Genomic DNA, 20,931 nt, shown 5'->3' with positions numbered 1-20,931 from the left:
GACAATCTGATAAACTCTATGCGAAGAAGATGTGTTGCACTGCATGAGGCAAATGGTGGTCACATCAGATACTGACTGGTTCTGAGTCCCCAGACCCCCAATAAAGCAAAAAAATGCACATTTCAGGGTGGCCTTTTATTGTGGGCAGTATAAGGCACACCTGTGCACTAATCATGATGTCAGATCAGCATCTTGATGTGGCACACCTGTGAGGTGGGATGGATTATCTCAGCAAAGCAGAAGTGCTCACTATCACACATTTAGACTGATTTGTGAACAATGTTTGAGAGAAATGGTAATATTGTGTATCTGGAATGAATTTTAGATCTTTAAGTCCATCTCATGAAAAATGGGAGCAAAAACAAAAGTGTTGCGTTTATATTTTTGTTGAGTGTATATATGGAGCCAAATAACATTTAACGCATCTTTCTTGCTGTGAGATGCTGGATGCTGATCCAACATTTATCCTGTTGGAGATAAAAAATCCATCATTTTAAATGTTTAGATATAATGATTGTGAATGAGGGAGTTAAGAGGACAGAGTTTGTGTTGGAAGCAGCATTTTTACCCTCGTTAGTAACAAGGGGTGGGGTTTATGGTAAACGTGGGATAGATTTGTTGTCATGAACATAGTTGTGTTGGACAGATGCTACCAGTGACCGTTGTCTTACAGGATGTGGGGCACAGATGCATGAAAATGTCTTTGATCAGGTTTCCACTCGGCAGGAATGTGCGTGCAGCTTATTCACTAACGGCCTTCAGCATTTAGAGAGAAAAACTGTCCCAAAACATTTCATGTTTTGAATTTTGCCACCATCAAAGATCGTATCTCGGCCTGTTTTCTTTTGCATTGTTGAGGGAGGAACTTCAAAGCTGCTGATAAGCTGGACGCTCGGAGGGAGGACCGGGACCGTTCCAGCGTCCTCGTCCTCATCCTGTTCACATTAGACCGCAGGAGGTTTCTGATTAAAAACACCACGTCCTACGCTCTCTCTGTCTTCAAACGCCTCACAGCGCGCTGTTTCACTTAACGAGTTAGGAAAAAGCTCATTTTGTTTAGTCTGCAAGAAAACGTTGAAATTCATCCTTTAGAAAACCTGTCAGGCTTTCACATATAAATATAATAATAAAATATGAATAAGGATTAGTATTATAATTATTATTATTAGTAGTAATAGTAGTAGTAGTATTAGTATACAACTTATTCTTTCCTAAATTAATCATATAGCTTATGAAATGTCAAAAAATGGAAGTGATGGAACATTGATTTGAACAGCTGAGCCAGAGTGACGTCTTTAAACTCCTTGTTTAGTGACCAGCAGTCTGAAAAAAATAAATAAATGATACAAATCTGTTTTTACTTTAAAAATTACTGAAAATTATTGACTATCAAAATAGTTGCAGATTTAATTTCATGTTGGCCATTTTGACTAATTGACCACTTATTTAATCTCTTGTAAACCAAGTTTATTATCAAAGTAATGCATGTTTTTCATTTAGCTTTGAATATGCAATTTTTGTAGGAAATATTTATTAAATCTGAAATGATTTACAATGTCTTAAATAAGTTGAAGGTCACGCCTCGATAACTTATATCGATAAAATACTGAACCAAAAACCTAGATAGCACCTTTAAATTACAGCATTGCTCTGCATTGATCGACTCATCAATTAATCGTTGCAGCTCTATATTAAAGCATGACTCAGCATCAATAACCATGTTTTTACACGCTGGATACTTTTCTTATCTCTTTAAAACACCCGAGAAGAGAGTTGTATACGATGTAATAAACACATGATGTGATGTTGAGGCCAGCTGCTATTTCATCATTTCTCCACTGATAATCTAACAGTCTTTGTGGGATCGCTGCGTCGTAGCTGGTAGCTACAGATGAGTCACACTCGAGTGGAGATGAACTCATCTGAGCGGCCGATGATGCCGTGTTTCCATGGTGGTCATCTGATGTTTGCAGCTCGTAGATGATTAGTGCGTCTCACTCGTGTGCTCAGCTATTAAGCTTTATGTTTGTGGCAGTGATTCAGGGGGAAAATATCCGTGGAGAAAATAGCAGTGAGTGAGTTGGGCCAGTGGAGTTAGCTAATCCTCAGCAGCTCCTGAGTTCAGGGTCGTAAAAAAACAAAGTACATTTTTTTTTAAAGGGAGTTTTCAATGAGGCTGAGGAGAACACTTTAAGACACTTTCTCCAATTTCCTGACTGCTGTATTTATGTCTGCTTGTCCAAGTTTCCACTCCAGGATGGAGGTCTTTCCTCGGAGACATAACACAGTTGCAGCCAGTTGCAGGCTCTGCTCTGACTGCTGAACCTTTACCATGTCTGTCTCTGCCTGTTAGACCTCCATTGTATCACCATGTTTAAGTAGAGAACGGCCCCGGGTTCATCACCCTGAACTCCCACAGGTTCCCCCTCTAGTTAGTGTGTTTACTTATTATTCCTGCAGGAATCAGTCAGGTGACTGCCACGGAGGTTTTCAAATTCAAGGATCATGTATCGTCTCTTTGCAACAGGGCTTCACCACCAAATGCAGCTTCAGTCGAGCTATGCTACACAAGAAAAGCAATAGAAGAAATCCCGTTGGTGCCAAACCGGTAGCATCCTGGATGTGATTGTAACAGAACATTAATACATTGAAGGTTGGGCCACAGGGGCCAAAAGCACGCATTGTATTGTAATATTAAGAGGTTTCTACTTTTGTTACTATTGGTCATATTTCTATTAATATTCTGCTAATAATATTATTAATCTATTATATCTGCTGCTGCTGTTATTAGTAGTGATCATTTCTGCCATTGCTGTTACTACTGTTATTACTGCTAACAGATTTCATTTCTGTCATATGAATAACCGTTTGAAATCTTCCCCTTTGAAATGGAACGACCCTTCAGTCTCCTCACCATTCCATCCATTATGATGACACACACACACACACACACACACACACACACACACACACACACACACACACACACACACACACACACACACACATTGCAGGCATACAAGCTGATCTTTTTTTGTTGAAAAGCTCTCAAGTTGATAGTTTGCATGGTGGTGTGGTGGTGTAGTGCAGCCATGCTGCATCCATGATGCTTTACTACACGTTTAGGCTACTCTTATTACTCGTCATGTCAAGCTATTTATCTTTAACGTCAATATTATATTTATTTGGAAGGGAAAATAGCTTTATTTTAATTAAAATATTAGCTGCTGTGTTTTCAGAGACCCCCACAGATATTTGAGTTAACTGCGTTCATGGGAGCCGGTCCTCAGCTCCAACCAGCTCCACCTAACTCCGACACTGACTACTGACTACTACTATACTACGACCAACACCAATGCAGAACCGAGGGTCTGGGCTGCTCCACATTTCTGCCTAAAAGCCTATTAAGGCAGGTTTTTCTCACCACTATCTGTAAGGCTTCCCCCTGGGTGATGTTGGGACTTTGAAATTGTATTGACTCTGAAAATCATGTGTATTCTCGTCCTGCTCAATGTGTTAGGTGTCCTGAGATGACTTCTGTTGTGACACTATAAATAAAATTGAAAAGATGACACGATTGAACTAACTATCCCATTTACAACAATTTATTAATTTTGTCGACTTTTTGTGAATTTTTGACATACTATACTATGTATAGAGTAAAATAAAGTAGTATAATATGGCAAAAGGAAGTCAGAAGAAAAGATCTCTCAATCACAGTCAGCCCCCCCCCCCCCCCCCAATGGAAAAAGCACACAGAGGTACATTTTCAGTAGTTTTATTGAAAAATGCCTCTTCTGTTTTCAGAAATAAATAAGAAAATAAGGCTGTGGAATTCACAATCTGCAGTTCAAACATGAAGCAGCAACACCACTTCCATAGTCTTGCACTTCGTTTCGGCTGCATTAGATACTGAGAAAATGACAAGAATGACAACTGTATTCTGATTAAAACAAAATGAAATGTAACACAAACATCTAGTAAATATACACCACAGACATGCAATTCCACCTTTTGTTAAAATGAGCTGTGACGGAATAAAGGAAAACTGATAAATATTAAGTCTAGAGATACAAAATGAAAGCCGTGTTTAACTGCCATAATGAAACTGAACCTCCGTTAGACGACAACATGAATGAAAAGGATTATATGTAACGTACTGAATGAGCTATGATGTCCCAACATTGTGAACAAACATTTTTTAGCTTTAACTTCTAGTTAATACAAACTGGATGCAAATATGTTACAAGCAAAGGACACAAGTGGTAAAAGAAAGCTCACAGGTTGGTTCTTTTCATGAATTCTTAACATTTTTTCCCTTCCCTTCTTTTAAAGTCGTGCCCAAACTCCCTCCCCTCCGTCCAAACCCTTCACCTGCCAAAAAAAATGAATATTCACATACGCTTTAAGGCATTTGAAGGTATTTTCCAATGTTCCAAAGTAATGTGCATAAATCCAAACAACAAATACAGGTTGAACAAGAACAATAATGAAGAAAAGGAGGACATGGCGTGTTTATGATGTGAGCCTGTTGGATGCCTTCCTTGATAGTGATCTCTTTCGACGCTGGTTTTGCGACGGCTCGTCCTCCTCCGGGTCTGGGACTACTTGGGTGTCGGGGTCAGGTGGGTATTGGCCTGCTCGGAGATAGCGTTTGGCCAGTTGAACATAAGTTTCTCAGTTTGTCTTAACATGCACAAAAAGAACGAGTATACTGTTGTGTTCTGCGTGCTGAAGCACTGATACGCATGGTGAGGAGGCAGCAGGGGTGTGTCCGCTCCATCAGCGGGGAGCTGGATTTAAAAGGTCTTGTAAAACAGGAAGGGGCAATATTTGTTCCAACAGAAAAAACTAAATCTGACTCAAATCCAGAACTACAGGGTCTGGTTTCTAGGAGCTGGTTCTGTTTTGAACTCTGTTCTCTGCAGAATACCTTATGACTAGATAACGTTTCTGTTTTAAATGGTAAACATCGGCACCGCAGATTAAATCAGCTTCATATGACGTCTATTAAAGTTGCTCAACTTAAGTTTTGAACCAGGACCTCCAATATGTAAAGCATTTTAATATAAATGACCTCTGAATTAAAAGATGTTGATATTAGACAGAGATCTGCTGCTTTCAACAGTCTATGTACATTTCTTACTTACTGTATTACAGCTATTGTAGGTAAACAATTCAAGAGATTTAAGTTAATTTACAAGAAAAAAAAAAATATGTTTTTTTCCTCATAATTCTATCAGTTTAAACTCTGTTAATATCTGATTTTTTTCTTGTAAATTCACAACTATGGATATATATTCATGATATTTATTTACCTCTAATATGCTGTCATACTTCCTACTTATCACTCATTTAAATAATAAATAAAGGTGTGCATTTAAACTTTGATGATTGGCCAATCAGCTGTCAGCGTTGGTGGGTGGGGGATCAGGTTGAACACACCCCTGCTCAACGTATCAGTGCTTTAGTTTGACCTTTCTGTTGATGTTAGACGATCAGGTGTTAGTCGACCGAGAACCATCAATGCTATCCTTTCTCTACAATAAATTCATTTACAAAATAAAACAACAAAACTACGTGAAATTCAAGTTCTGCTACCACCAGCCTGGAGGAGCTTCTTTGGGACTGCATAGTTATTATTTAATAGAACATACAGATACAGTATAGCTGGTTCTGGGAGAAAAGTCAATGAAAGCGGTGACTCTAAACGTTCGGGGTCACATGTGCAGAAGTGACTCAGTTTGATCCTGAGCAGTTTAGAAAAAGCTACAAACATGTGGGCAGGAAAATACGAATCATTAAAATAAAGAGGCGTTTTTGTTGGCATTCAGCAAGCAGCAGGTTGTTGAATTGCAAGGCACAAGCTTTAAAACTGCAGATGTTAAAAACTACATTTAGTGGACTTGATTCCAACATCATGTACAAGGCACAAATGAGTTTATTCACACCCCAGAGTCACGTCAAGAGAGATGCTGTTAACAGAGTTGTTGCTGCTGGTGTTGCTGCTGTTGTTGCTGCACAGGGTCTCTGTTACAAATCCACCTTTGTTAGTATTTGTTTGTTGTTGTTGTTTGGTGCATGCTCCTCCACTGAACATGTTGCTTTGTCTGGTCTTTGGCTTTCAAGATGCAAACAGGCCTCAGACTCAACAGGTTGCTGCTGCTGCTGCTGGTTCTGTTCTACTGGCTGTGAGTCGTTGTTAGTTTCCCTCTTTGTTGTTGTGTGGTTTGTTAATGGTTTCCTTCGGCGTTATCCTTTTAAACAGCTCTAGAGCGTGTGAGCAAGTGTTTCAGTTACAGGACTTTTGTTTGTTTTCAGGAAGTCAGTGAAAGCAGCACAGGCGGCTTAGAAAGTCTAATGTGAACCTGAAACAGGCCAAAGAGGATGAAGGTGTCAGTTAGGTCAAAGCAGAGAAGACAGCGAATAAACAACTTTAGTTTAGTGACTTTTCACACATGCATTAATCCTCAAGGAGAAGGGCTCCAACATTTTGGGAGAGCTGGCTGCCTTAAGGCCCGACACGCTGTGCTGATGATTGAAAGGAGCCAGATAAATAAAGTGGACTATAAAGTAGCATTAAATGGAAACACTTAAATGCTACTTGAATATCATTTCCTTGAATCTGCCATCGATATTGTCGTCACCCACAGAAGACAACGGACAACACACCATTATTCTAAACATGTAATCATAATTGAACTAATTGAATACATATTCTATGTGTTCGATCTGTCTAAATCACTGGACTTTAATCACAGTGTGACGTGCCTCAAAGTAAATATTGTTATCAGACTCGGTGTGACAGCTGTGAGGTCATTGTTATCCTACAGCGTACGATGAAAGATGGATATCATCTCATCTAACTGGGTACAGGATCATTTTAGCCTAGCTTAGCAAAAAGACTGGAGGCAGGTGGAAACTGCTAGCATAGCTACATCCAGAGGGAGAGTAGCTTGTTGTATCTTGTTTATAAAATGACTATACGATTTTTGATACCTTACTTTGAAGATGATATACATGTCTAGCCCTTTTTTTAATAAAAATAAATCAAAGTTCTCAAATATTAATAGCTGTCTCAACAGAAGCAGCTTTATTGAATATAATAATTTAAACAAAGAATATTACCATGACATTTAAGCAGATAACAAAGACGGCTTTAAAATGGTACTTTTCTCTTTTGATGAAGCTAGGCTAGCAGTTTCCACCTGCTTCCAGTCTTTATGCTCAGCTAGGCTAAACACTTCCTGGGCCCATGGGCCTCATGTTGTCTCTCTCAAAATGTTGGAATATTCCTCCAAAAAAATCCACCAACTGAATTATTAGCAAAGATGTTATTAAATAAAACCCGGCTAACGCGTTGCGTGCACTCTGTGGTACGTACCTCCGTATCCCTGCCCGTTGTAAGGAATACCGACACACTGAGAGGAGTCGCAGTATCCAGGAGGTCCAGGGGGCCCGCGGACTCCGGCGTGTCCTGGACGTCCGGGGGGACCGCGGGGTCCGGCAGAGCCTGCAGAGCCTGGGGCTCCTGTCCTGCTTTCTCCTTGTGGACCTGGTGGGGAAAACAAAGAGTTTCGGACCATGTTAACTAACAGAGGAGGACACTTTAAAATCACACCAGTCAAACATTCCTGGTTCAGCTTCTCAATCATGAAGATTTGCTGCTTTTAGTTCACTGATGTGATCATGCAGTGAACATATTTGGATTCTACACTATTTGTTGGACAAAAGAAAAATGTCATTACCGTGGCTTTAAGAACATGCAACATTATTTTCTGACATCAGTTGTAGTCCTGTTTTTAACAGACGATGGGAATTTATAGTTAAATGAGCAAAGTGAGGCACACGTATATCTGTATACGTACACGCGTTTTGGAAGCTTTAATGGAGCTGGTAAGCTTTTGAAAAATGATCGTGATGCTTCTCCATGTGTTTGTGGTTTAAAACAACAGAAAACAGCTTTTTATTTCAGAGATGAATTCATATGTAGTATTCTTGTAAAACTGCCCAAAGTAAAAACCTCAGAGGTTGTTTCGTGATCACTTAACCAAACCAGATAATTATGGCTTTGTGTCATCGTGCTCAAATTTCAGCTGGAAATGTATTTTCTTAAATGCTGTTGCGACTGCTGCTGACAGTCTCGGGCAAAACATTTGGAAGATGGAAGTTTACAAAAAAAAACCTAAAGTATGAGAGGAAAAAAAAAAAGAAGAATGTGCTGATCTTTTTTCCCTCTCTGCGTTATGTCTAGACACGGACAAAGCCGGCTTGGAAAGTTTCCCTGCCGGTCCGTCTCCTCCTCCTCCTCCTCCTCCTCCTCCTCCTCCTCGCCATCCTCAGCATGTGTTGTGAATGAATGACTCACTGCTGTCCACTTCCTCCTCTTCAGGATCTTTCCCTCTCTGCTCAAACTGTTTCCACAACTTGACCTTGTTTGCTTTAGACTGGATTGTGGGGCAAGTTGTGGGGCTGCAGTCAGGGTGCTGGATTACAGGATGGTTGTGTGATCAGCTCCGGGCAGGGTGACCTCATCATTTTTCTGGTTGTTGTTTGAGCTGCTTTTTTTTGCAGGACGAGCTGCTGCATTTGCTGCATTTGACTCTTTCAGTTTAAGTGAGTCACACCACAGCAGTGGTATGATTATCTGGTCTGCATGGGACAGTTCTACAGTGTTAATGTGTAGGGCTTTTATTGTGAAAGGTAAGAACTGAAAGGAGTGGATTTGGTTTGTTCTGCCTTCGTCTTTATGAGCAGAGCGAAAGCATGACTTTCTCTTCTGCCAGGTAATATTTGCATTGTGTCTTGTAGTAGTCATGGCAACAATAACGTGTTGACGTGTGAATGACTCCCCCGGGTGCATGGAGGGCTGGAGTCGAGACAGATGTAAAATTAAAAATGGCTTTCTTTGTTGTCTGTAACTGTAGACTGATTTCCATGTAAAGCAAACAGGACAGTTTTGCCGGGAAAACCCAAAGGATGTGACATGTATGCACACTTCTGAATGAGTAGCCTCTTTCAGCTCCGCCTACGGTGCTAACAGTGTGTTGCTAACGTAGCAAAATACCGTCTTCAGTGGATAACGGCTAATTCCTCCATGCTGTTTAGCCGGCTGGTTAACTGGCTGCTTGTCATTTACAAATGACTTCAGCTAACGTTACAAAGCAACCAACGGCACATCCGTGTAGCGTGGCTAAGTTACAGCTAGCTGGCTAACCTTAGCTTACTCGCTAATGTTATTGCTAGTAGTAATATTACCTGAATGAATATGTCAGTTTGGCTAGCTTGCACATATACTTCACAGGCTACCTTGATACACGATACTGACTTACACAACAGTACATGACCGGTACAAAGCAACACTTTTCACTAGTAATGTAAAGCAATGAGCAAACTGTAACTTAGCTACGTAGCATGGATCTGGAGTTGGTTGCTTCATAACATTAGCTGATAAGGTAAATTGCCAACAGCAAGCAACAACAGGAACTTTCTTAAAGTTCAACACAGCACTTATTTTTATATTAATCATGTCATATTGTTAATACTTTCTTCTGTTTGAATCAATTCATTCATTAGTTTCTAAATTAAACAACTTTTCTCCGTTTGATTTGAAAGTGAGTGTTTTGGTTTTGTAATTCTAAATGGTTGATGGCTTAATCAGTCATGGAAATAATCATTATTTGGGGCTCTGACACCCATCAGCTCCATGTTTTATGCCCACTAACTACAGACACTGAACATTTCATTTCTTTCCCAGAAGCTGTTCCTTTCAGTCACGATGAACGTTTACTCAACTGTTTGTAAATCTCTCTCTGCTGGTGCATTCGGGAAAACTCTGACATTTGAGATGACAGATTCAGCAGCCAAGCATTCAAAAGAAATGTACTTTAAGCGTTTCTCAAGATAATTTCTCTTGAATGAAATGATTTCATGTCCTTTTCCCCGAGTGAACTCCAACACACGGGCAGTGTAATAGTAGATACACATAGAGACGTACCAGCAGGTCCTCTCTGGCCTTTCTGTCCCGTTCCTGAAAGTCCTCGCTCGCCCTTCTCTCCTGCAGGTCCTGAAGCAGGATCAGAACACACAGGATCAGAGTCAGTTACACTCAGTGATTCATAATGAGGATTCAGCACTGATGTAAAACTCTACGTCTGATGGAAAGAAATTCAAAGTGGAGATACAACTCAGATGGTGGTAAAAGTTTCAGTTTAAAACAGTCATAACTAATAACAGTACAACCTTTTCTTCACTTCACTGTACATGCATTAGCCTGCAATCATTGTAAGCTGTGTAATGATGGAACAGGAATAAATCAATTAAATACACTTTAAAAAAGCATTGCTTAAGTTTTAGAACTTCAGAGTCTTTTTCGTTGGTTGATACAATGAAGTAGTTTTATGCTTTTGTTCTAAAGAGACAGAAAACTTTTTCAGGAATCACTCGTGTCTTCAGGTTTACTACCCATGATGAGAACTGTGTGTCAGATTGTCGTACCTCTCTCTCCCGACTGGCCAGGTGAACCTGGACTCCCGGGGAATCCGTTACTTCCACTGGCGCCGGGTTCTCCGCGGGTACCCGGCCTGCCGGTGGCCCCGGGAGGCCCCGGGGGGCCGGGGTTATTGTTGCGGTAAATGCCGCTGGGGATCTGGTTCAGTAACGTGTTAACACGAGTCATTTGTGCTGCAGCATCAGAGGGGGAAGGGAAGAGAAGAGTAAGTGGCAGGACTCACGCCATCATGAAAGAATGCATCACGATGCCACAAACGTTTCCAAACTCACCGCTAACTAGCTGCTCGCAAACTTGTCTGGCAATGGATCGCATCATGTTCTGAGGAGCAAAGTCGCCCTGGGGACAAAGAGCAAGGAGTTTATACCAAATTAATGTCTGGGCAAAATGTTACCTGGGTTCATTTGAAATCATCTCCTCCTTGTCCTCCTGATGTTTGTTTCCTTGCCTTCAGTACTTCTGCTATTTGTTCCCATCATTTTGATTTCCTCATTGCTTTCTGAATTGATCGATCTTTAGTATTTGTTTTACTGCATCTGTGGAGTTATGAACTACCTTTCCCATGAGTACTTGCATAGAAAAGCACAGCTCAGGACTTCTGAGGTTCCCTTTTGTCAAACATTCCTTGTGATGAAATATGAAACGGCTTTGATCAAATCTAACTTGTTTCTTAAGATAGTTGGCATTAGTGTATTTTTCACTCAAAACTGTTCCTCAGAAATAAGTACACCATGTTGAAAGTAAGTTAGCTTAAGACCCAAGATCAGATTTTCTTAAATCAAATGAAAACAATCTTTCGAGATCTGGTTTCAAGATTTAAAAATGCATTTCTAGAAAACTCCTGAAAAGCAGGAAACTGCACCAGAACAAGCGGAAAGTTCTCTCCACATTGTTGTTTTGTGACTGTAAAGGCTTGAAAGCTATTTAAATGACTTCCTCCTCTAGTGAAGAAACGTCTCTCAGTAAGTTCACCCAGCTTGGATTCAAACTCAGATACATGCATTCAGATGTACTCACTCTCTCTCCCTTGTCTCCCTTTGGACCGAGAGCACCCTGAAAACACAAAATTAAAACACTTCAGTCGTCAAAAACAAACATTTCAACGTTCGGCTAGTCGTACAGAGCCGGCGTGACAGTGAGACACCTACAGGAGTACCGGTGTCTCCGGGGTTTCCTGGTTTTCCTGCAGCACCTGATATTCCAGGAGATCCTGGAGGTCCCTGTTAGGAGACACAGAGGAGCACCGCTGAGTTAGACAAAACCAAAGCTAGGAAATAATTGTTATCACAATAAACAATAAAAAAATGCTTCTTCTCTGGAAATATTCAAGAATGGCTCGCAGCACAAAGCCCTCTGTGGGTCTTGACAATCATCTGTTTTGATAAACTATTGAAGAATCTTCTTTGTGATCAGAAAATATGAGATCAATCAACACAGCCGGCTTGTTAAATGTGTGTGGAGAAAGTTCATGAGTCATGTTTTCTGCTCTCTAAAAACGGATGCCAGTTTGTACTTGAGCAAGGCACTTAAAGGTGTAATTACTTCAGCTGGGTTTGCATGCCTTGCTGAGAGGTTAAAGCAGTTAAACTCTTACCATGGGCCCCGTGGGGCCTCTGGGTCCCGTTACTCCATCCTTTCCTTGAGGGCCCTGGAAATACAAAATCAACACTGAGACTGAACCGATACTGTTCATGTTTAAAGGGTTCAGAGAGCGTCATTGCCATTAAAACCTGCTGGTCTGTACTCACCCTGACTCCAGCTGGTCCCATGGGTCCGGCAGAACCGCGAGGACCAGGCGAACCCTGCAAACATACATCAACACTCATCAACGCTGCTCTCTGCTCCGGCGGAACATTGAAACAGGTTTGTTTCTGCGTGTCGGACACTAAACGCACAGGAACCTGCTCACTTCTTTTATTACAGTCTTCTCTGGTCTTTGATGCCTCAGCACAAGATTTACTGGGAAGATAATATAATCCAGATCTCTTTTATTGGCCATTATAAACCAGGACCCGCGTGGTCTGCAAGTCATTAAATGCATGTTGCTATAGCATCGGCTCCAGCATGCTCACCTGCAGCCTGCCTGCTCCATCAACACCGGCCACGTGGAGTTTATCTGATTGGTCAGTCTCACTCGTGACGCCACAGTGACTACCTTAACATACACACTAATCCTCCCAATATGACAATCATCTGGATGTGATACGGGTCTACAATCTGTGGTATTCTGATTGATATTCTGAAGGTAGCATTTTCAGATCAAGACATGTGGGCATGCAGATCCTATCCAGCCTTTAAGGGCATCTCTTTGCTTGAACACAAACCAACTAACTGACAGTCAGGTGGAGTCATCACGTTCACTCCAATAACGCAGCTCGGTCAGCGCCGCAAAGCCTCCAGCTATGCCGCTCTACGTTCCTCTCTAGTGTCACTGTTACGTGCACAGTGTCTTTTCAAAATAAACCTCTGCCTTCAGAGGAAGTTAGGTTTAGAAAACGAGCATTGTTGACATTCACTTGGCCGGCTCACGTGACTATCCATGCAACATTATAAAAGACTTGAGTGCCAACAGTGGAGCTGTGGCACGTACGCCATTAAAGTTTATGGATTGTATATTTCAGTGCTCTGAAGTTTGAAAAGCCTATATACATTTTTATGTTGACATTATTTCACGGACGCCTGCTTTTATATTCCATAAAAATTTAAGAATTTCTTTTGACGTCAGAGAACGTGCTGTGTATTTCAGGCGAGGCTGAGCACCTCGGCTACAACAGGGGAAACCCTGAATTTAAATGTTCAGCAACATGGCAGGACTCTTAGCTAACCTTCACTCGGACCAGACGCTTCATCTCCGCCGCTCCTGCAAGTCTGCTTCTGAGAACCCTTTGTTGTTTGCAATTACAAGTCTGAGCGTAAAAGCAAGAGAACTGATCTCTGCACGTCCATACGAAGACGAGGGTGGGATTCTTTTAACAACCACTGAAGCAAAACTCCAAAAGGTTGGTTCTTATAGAGGTAAACAAACTCCACTTAACAGGTCAAAAGAGGGCAACTTAGTGTTTTCTTGTGACTGCACCTATAAAACCCTTTAATGGAGCGTCTCCACAGACTCATCACTGGGATTAAAGGGACACGACACTGAAACTGAGAAGGGTTTTATCAGAGATCTTTTCTTATGGACTGCATTTTAAACGTCTTAGATATGGAAGAAATGATTTGTTTTCTTCATTTTTCATTAAGTATGTGATTTATTTAAGGTAACTTGTGATTGTTCCATCTTCCCTGAATGATGAATGAGACTCGGAGAGGAGACATCCATGTCTGAACACATCAAAAAGATTCGTTCCAGGAGGAAATCTAAATGCTACCTGATATTCGTCACTTAATACTTCAAACACAGAGACAGTTTCATCCAGAATGACTCAACTGTGACTCGCGATGTTCTGTACTTTCACGTTTGAAGTTTGAAGTACGTTTGCTCCAAAAAAGTGCAGGTTGGACCGCAGCTCCTCGTTTATTCCCAGATAAAACAACTTGCGTTAAGAGGAGGATGTAGCAGCTGACCGCAGGCCAACACTTAACCAGCGCTGTTCGTCAGCCTGACTCCTTCTTGGCCCGTTCTTACCACATTTAATTTGAAAGTCAAAGTGAAACCTCCACCAGAGAGCCGTACTCCCTGTTTCAGCTCTGAATCCTCCCCAGCTGGAGAACCGTCCGAGTCCGTCCAGACGCCACACCGGTAGTCAATCTCAATCATCCCCATTTCCTGTTTCAAAGCCTTTTTTTTCAGCCAGGGCTGCACTTACTTTCTGTCCCGGTAAGCCCGAGTCACCGTGGTCTCCCTTTGGTCCAGGGCGGCCCTGAAGGCAGAGAAGCACAGCATGAATGACCATCATAAAGAACAGATGAGTAACATGACATTTACTCTCTTTGGTCGGAGTTAAAAGAAAAACATCAACTTATAAAAACAAGTGTGAACGTCCTGCCTCATCTCTGCACACCTGCCTCGCCTGTTCTCATACGCCGTCACATTATGTGTATTTTCTTTTATATATGTCTCCTGTTATCATCCCACTATGTACAAGTGCCAAGTAGGTTCAAATTAAATTAAATAAAAAATGAGGGATCCGGGGCCCCAAAATGATCTCCTCCCTACCCGTCATGTTTTGGCAGAAGCTGGACGTCTTTATCATCCTGATGCAGAAGGTTTGCACATTGATTATGTTGTGAAATGGTGAAACATTCATCTAGGTTTTGGCAACACAACTACTTGGTTTAGGGTTAGAAAAAAGATCTCGGTTTGGGTTTTAATAAGTACATCTATTGCGTAACATTAACAACATTGTTATAACTCAACTTTTGCTTTCATGTGTGACACAACACCAGTCTCCTGGGTGAAAGTCCTTTCAGGGTTCGACCCTCCCCACCTACTCTGACTAACTCACTCTTTATTCCACATCAGTTGCTCTGATCAACCTGAACAATCCACAGACGCCGTGAGTGGCTGACCTCATTAAATGATACTTTACAACCAGATTATCAATCAAGAAATGCAGTGAATTGGACCTACTGAGAAGAAAACACACCAGGAACTGCAACACAACGGACAGACGGAGACGTCTCCATGTTCCATGATGTTGCACCTCCTCACTAACTGTGGCATTTCCTGTTTGATGCTGGCGTCTGTTGTGTGATGAAGGTGAGCCAACCTTGCAAAGTGATGAATGCTGTTGCTTTACAAAAAATCCCACACTTTCAGGGTTTTCTTTAATTCTAAATGTGACGTTTAATTTTAGATTGTGAATATTGCCCCTCTCGGCCGGCTCTGTGATGCATTTATTTCCTACAATGGCCCTAAACACTGTCGTACATAATGGCCACATTTCCAACAGATATACCATGTGATCTGTATGTGGATATCTTCTATATTCTACCTTTTTAAGTCTTTCATTATTGACTATTTTACCACCTCCACATTTTTTATTTAACCATATTCTGTGTATTTTATTCTATTTTATTCACTGTACTTATATTTAATTGGTTTGTAGATTTGTTTTAATTTAAACAGATATTTTGCAAAAAGGTCCTGAATGAATTAAGTTTGTTATTAATGTTAAAGTAAAAGTGCATGCAGAATGCAGAACACATCAGAATGTAGACTGGATCCACCAGACCCCATATGGAAGTGGTCTGCCAATTTAAAACTGGACCACGTGTGATCCGTATTTGGCTGCAGTTACACCGATATTGACAAACGTCGTCATTCTGCCTGCATTGTGATGAGATATCAATATGGAGATGAATAAGACAGAAACTCAACAAACATGGCCGCTGCAGCTTCAGGGAAGAGTTCGACTGTTAACTTGTTGCTTCAGCATGTGGTCAAACTGGATTGTGTAAACATCTGACTGATCAGCTTTGAGATAGTTGTGTCTTTTTCCATGTCCAGATAGAGATAACATGTTAATGCAGGGGGACATCTGTACAGTGGAAAGATGACCTGACTCCGACTCTTCCTGCTGCCCGTCATAAAGATAAATGTGAGGCAAGCCTTGAACTAAAGGAGAGTCAGGTAAGTCCTTCTTCTGCAAAGAGAGAATAAATACAGCAGCATCGCTGAAGGAGGTCCGAGTGGGAACAGGACATGAAGAGCTCTCACTGAGAGGAGCTCTGATTTCCATTTCGTGGAAGGTAAACAGTAGCCTGTCTGTCATGTGACCCCTGATGACCCCCGATGCAGCGGCCCTTCTCGTCCCTTTACCCGAGCCGTGATGTGGAACATGACACATGTTCATGTTATTATGAACGTAATGAAGGTGCATTATGTTATATTTTATGTTGTACGGCTTTTGTTTGGTTGCCGATCCTTATTTTAAATGACCTCCCAGCCCTCCTCCACATAAATCAGCCCTTAGGTTTTTCACGTCCATCAGTCGGTGACTGTATTGGTTTGATCTAACAGAGTAATGAGTGGAAATAGTGATGTACAGTACAGATAATTGTGTTTCATCTGAATCTCGTGTCAGAGATCCAAACTATGATTTATAAAGACCCATTCAGCGAGGCCTCAGGTCTTTCTGGTATCACCTCTCTCCCTGAGACATGATGGAATGTGAATCTGTGCCACAGATCCTCCCCAGCTTGTAAACTCGATTCATAATAAATCGCCCAATAATCCCTGCTGTGCCGTGCCGAGGCATGCCAGGGATTTATGTTTATCTGCTCAAAGTGTGCGTGTGTTTATAGACTCACAGCCTCTCCAGGAATAGACAGGCCGCTGGGTCCTTGAGGGCCAGGCAGACCCATGGGCCCCGGTGGTCCGTTATCTCCACGCGGGCCGACCGGCCCCTGTGAAATAAAGCAGAAAAGGTCAGATATTCAACACAGGAGTTGTTGGTTTGTCTCGTCACAGTTCTGAAGCCTGATACATGTGCAGCAAACAGAGGAGGAATGCTGCTGCGTGGACCGGCGGGCCGAGCCTCCCCTACATATCAGGGCAAAGTGGAATCAGATGTGCTCGCTCTCTTCAAAGCTCTCCTACTTTAAACAATCTGATGTTTTCATCGAGGGCTGATAGCTGAGGAGTGAACCTCAGACCTAACTGTCGTAGATTTCTTCTTCAGTGTTCACTAAAAAGGTTGCCTTAGTATAAGGTACTCACGAAGGGACCGGGCTCTCCTCTTTCACCTCGGGGTCCTTTGCTTCCGGGGGCACCCTGAGGAGGACCAGCATTTGTCATGTTAACACAACAATGACTAAGTATGCATCTTCATAGACATAGGTGTTTAAATACATGAATCAAACACACACACACACACACACACACACACACACACACACACACACACACACACACACACACACACACACACACACATAATATCAAGAACCATCACAGGGAGCAAAAGAGGGTCTTTTAAGGGAGTTAAGAGATTCTGCTGATCTTATTTTCCCAGAGTCTTGGTGCAGCTACTGTTCCTGTTAGCAACGAGGTCCAGGATGGATGACGGGGCCGAGCTGTACATGTGTGAGGATGGAAGTCCTGTGATGTAGCTCAGGGTCAGAGCATGCAGGCCTTTATAGTCTAAATGAATGAACCCTTTTGGCTCTCCAGTCATATAGAGAGGCCCGCCCCTTATGGTTGACCAGAGAAAACATGTACAGTAATAGATAAATCATTTTTTGATCTTGTGTGAATTGTACCACGAATAACACATATGATGTTTGTCAATTTCAAAGTTTAAAAAATAAAAATGTAGTCTTATAATATTGTTTGGAGAGTGTTGAGAACGTAAGGATGAGATTGGTGATAGTCTATTTTACATTACGCATACATTCCAACAGGATCCTGCATGCACTCACTTAAGGTCAGTCAGGTCGGCCTCCATCAACTTAACTCCCACCCTCTTTAAAGATTTTATGAGGCATTTTAAAGAAGTCTCTCAGGGTATAATATTCTCTCTGTACCACATATAGTATATAAATACCCATAAATAAGCAGACATGGGAGAGATTTTACTCACGTAGAAGTAGTAATACCACAGTGACTGAAACATGTCCCAATACACAGAACAGCCCCGCACAATGTTCACTCCATGAACACTAAACGCATTAAAACACCACTACGAGCAGAACAAACTGGAATCTCACACAAACGTGGCGGCAGTTGAGTTGCATTGTGGGTAATTTAGGTGCCAGGTCTTGACAAGGAAGAAGAATATGTAATATATCATTTAAAAGACCATATCTTTTTGTATTTTACTACATTTTGTTTTACTTTATAATACTTCCAATAATACTATACAAGGTTTTGTAATTAGGGTACAAAAAATGTACATTTAGGATACATTTTCAAAAAAAAAATATATATATTTTCAAATCGGTTTTGGTCTCCCAATTTTCTTTTCTTTTGTTACATGGTTCTGTTGTGTTTAACGTTTAAATTAAAGTCTTCTATCTTTCTCTTGTTTTTGGTATAGACGTCATCCAAAAGTTACTGTGACATTGTGATATTTGGATTCATTTACATTTTTAACAGATCATTTGTAATTGTAACAGGCCTCTGTTAAAGGAATAATACAACATTTTATGAAGCATGCTGACCTCCAGCCGCTGTAATGACTTCTTACCATTGGCCCCTGAGGGCCTGACTCTCCGTTGGCCTCTGAGATGCAGGTGCAGGAGTTGGGAAGGGACGGACACTTCAGCTCGTCTCTCTGGTGGAGAAGAAAACAGACACCATGAGAAACTGCTACAAATAGAAAGACAGTTGCTGAGTGAAACCTTCAGCGAGTCTGGCAGAAGTGAATCGCACGAGCCAAAGCAAGTCCGTTCCAAGCTGATTTGACTGGTTTTCCTTTCCAACAGCATCCATACCACTTCATTAGCAGCAGATGAATCATGCAGTCACGGTTGAAAACACTAACACAGACATAAACTGTGAGTGGGTGTCTGAAAAGGTGTCCAGCAGATCCACTTTAATAACCCTCCAAAAACACCACGTCCATCTCCCCTGGGCTCGTCACTCCGGAGGTAAACAGTTTAGACAAAATCGCTGCAGGTTCAACTCTTGCATAAGAGGCAGAGCGGAGCCAAGATGGAGATCTGAGGGAGACGACCAGAGCAAATGTGCGGGCGCTTTGACAGCAGAAGCATGGCCCATTTGACTTTTTCTGGTTTATTCAGACTTCAGCATGCCGATGAAATTAATCTTTCAAACCTTAAAGAGACAGTTTGGGAACTCAGCGTCCCGGAGACTTTCAAGGACACTCGATCAGGAAGAGACTTTGAGCTAGTTAGACAGATAATGGACGTTCACCTTCTGTAAACTTTACTCATACACGTTTATTCATCTACTGAAGAATGACCGAAACAGGAGATAGAACCAGATCCAAATTGTCTCCGTTATTTAATTTAATTAACTTTTTCATTTCACTCTGTTTATTTTTTGTCAATATAATTTAATTGTATATCATTTTCTGTATTTTTAGGACTTTCCTAGTTTCCCTTCCATTTTGGTTAACTAACTTCTTCATATTTGTTAATGCAAATATGGGTTTGTGACCATTTTGTATGAGTGAAAATAAGCATTGACACAACGATGTGCTCAATATACAATTCTTGGCTCAATAAATAAATATTTGTAAAAAAAAAAGATCATGTTATAATTATTATTATTATTAATAGCAAACCTTATTTCAAATGAACACCTAAAATGTCACTTATATCTGATGTTTCAACATCAATAAATCATTGCTGAAGCTTGAAAATTAATGATTGGCCAGACCCACTACCAGGATCCTGTTGATCCAGAGCAGCGTCTCACAGGCAGAGGACCCACTACCAGGATCCTGTTGATCCAGAGCAGCGTCTCACAGGCAGAGGACCCACTACCAGGATCCTGTTGATCCAGAGCAGCGTCTGACAGGCAGAGGACCCACTACCAGGATCCTGTTGATCCAGAGCAGCGTCTGACAGGCAGAGGACCCACTACCAGGATCCTGTCGATCCTCGTTAATATAGAACAATCTGACCAAAATATTCCACAGCGTGACATGCCAACCCGTTCTGACAAAGCATTATGGGTAGAGCAACAGGCCTAGTAGAAAGAGAGGATTGGTTTTAGGATTCTCCACTGAAATTCTGGATCTCACTTCTTTGCCAAACACCCCAATCATACATGCCAATATGAATATTACGCCTTGGCCTTTATCCTATTATCTCCAAACAAATGGAAGTAATTCAGCTAAATGTCTAAAAAGTCCTCATAGATTAAACACACACTTGTTTTGCATCAGCTCACGCAGCATATTTACTTCCACTCTCTATATTTCCATACTGCTCATCTTATAATTGTCAGCAGCGCAGCACAATTATACAGCTGTCTTTGCTCTGCAGCAATTGAGATAATAATCCACCAGAGTTGAATCCTTTTCAGAAATCTTTTGGACGCCCCACTTGCAGACGTGCTGCGCTCACATAAAGCTTTTATTTGTTCCAGTGTGCGTCTCTGGAGATCTCTGCTGGGACAGAAGTGAGCGAGGCCACGAAACAACAGCCTGCATTTTAAAATCACTGCATGCAAACCAAAATTCCTCTCTTTGCAGCCTCACAGTGGCCTTAAGAAACATATTTATGTTTTTACTGCAGACAGATTACTACCAGACTGTTCTACTGGGTTTCTATTAAAGCAGCAGTTGAACAGACAAACCAAACAGCCAGATCTATGTTTGTTTCCTGCAGACCACTGTAGTTTTCTACATGCTTGTAAAACCGTGATAGGGTCATCCACCGTCTGACTGCTGTTGCTTCTAAATTTATATTATTCTGGTTGTTAAGATAAGAAAGACGGCCTGTGAGCGAGCTGAACTTCGTTACTCCGGTGGTACGCTCGGTGGCTCGCGTTGCTGAGTGAGCAGAGG

General features: G+C 41.5%; 1 protein-coding gene across 4 annotated transcripts in view; it reads right to left on the bottom strand.

Moving 5' to 3' along the window:
- Nucleotides 1–3,762: 3,762 nt before the first annotated feature.
- The window catches only part of col12a1b (collagen, type XII, alpha 1b), a 132,396-nt gene continuing 115,227 nt past the window's right edge, over nt 3,763–20,931 (bottom strand). For 3 of the 4 annotated variants that reach the window (XM_084030845.1, XM_084030847.1, XM_084030846.1), the window contains 13 exons: nt 18,640–18,726; nt 17,172–17,225; nt 16,763–16,858; nt 14,317–14,370; nt 12,259–12,312; nt 12,105–12,158; nt 11,659–11,730; nt 11,528–11,563; nt 10,783–10,849; nt 10,498–10,683; nt 9,998–10,066; nt 7,385–7,555; nt 3,763–4,637 (listed from right to left, as the gene is read on the bottom strand). In XM_084030845.1, coding sequence (XP_083886971.1) covers nt 4,516–4,637; nt 7,385–7,555; nt 9,998–10,066; nt 10,498–10,683; nt 10,783–10,849; nt 11,528–11,563; nt 11,659–11,730; nt 12,105–12,158; nt 12,259–12,312; nt 14,317–14,370; nt 16,763–16,858; nt 17,172–17,225; nt 18,640–18,726 — 1,122 coding nt within the window. In that variant the 3' untranslated portion in view covers nt 3,763–4,515. Of the gene's footprint in view, nt 6,369–7,384; nt 7,556–9,997; nt 10,067–10,497; nt 10,684–10,782; nt 10,850–11,527; nt 11,564–11,658; nt 11,731–12,104; nt 12,159–12,258; nt 12,313–14,316; nt 14,371–16,762; nt 16,859–17,171; nt 17,226–18,639; nt 18,727–20,931 lie in introns of all 4 variants that reach the window. The other variant, XM_084030848.1, reaches the window with a different exon arrangement.

This window comes from Eutrigla gurnardus (genome assembly GCF_963514095.1).
Source record: "Eutrigla gurnardus genome assembly, chromosome: 16".
In the NCBI taxonomy this organism is placed as follows: Eukaryota; Metazoa; Chordata; class Actinopteri; order Perciformes; family Triglidae; genus Eutrigla; species Eutrigla gurnardus.
This window is presented reverse-complemented; position numbering and strand designations above follow the sequence as displayed.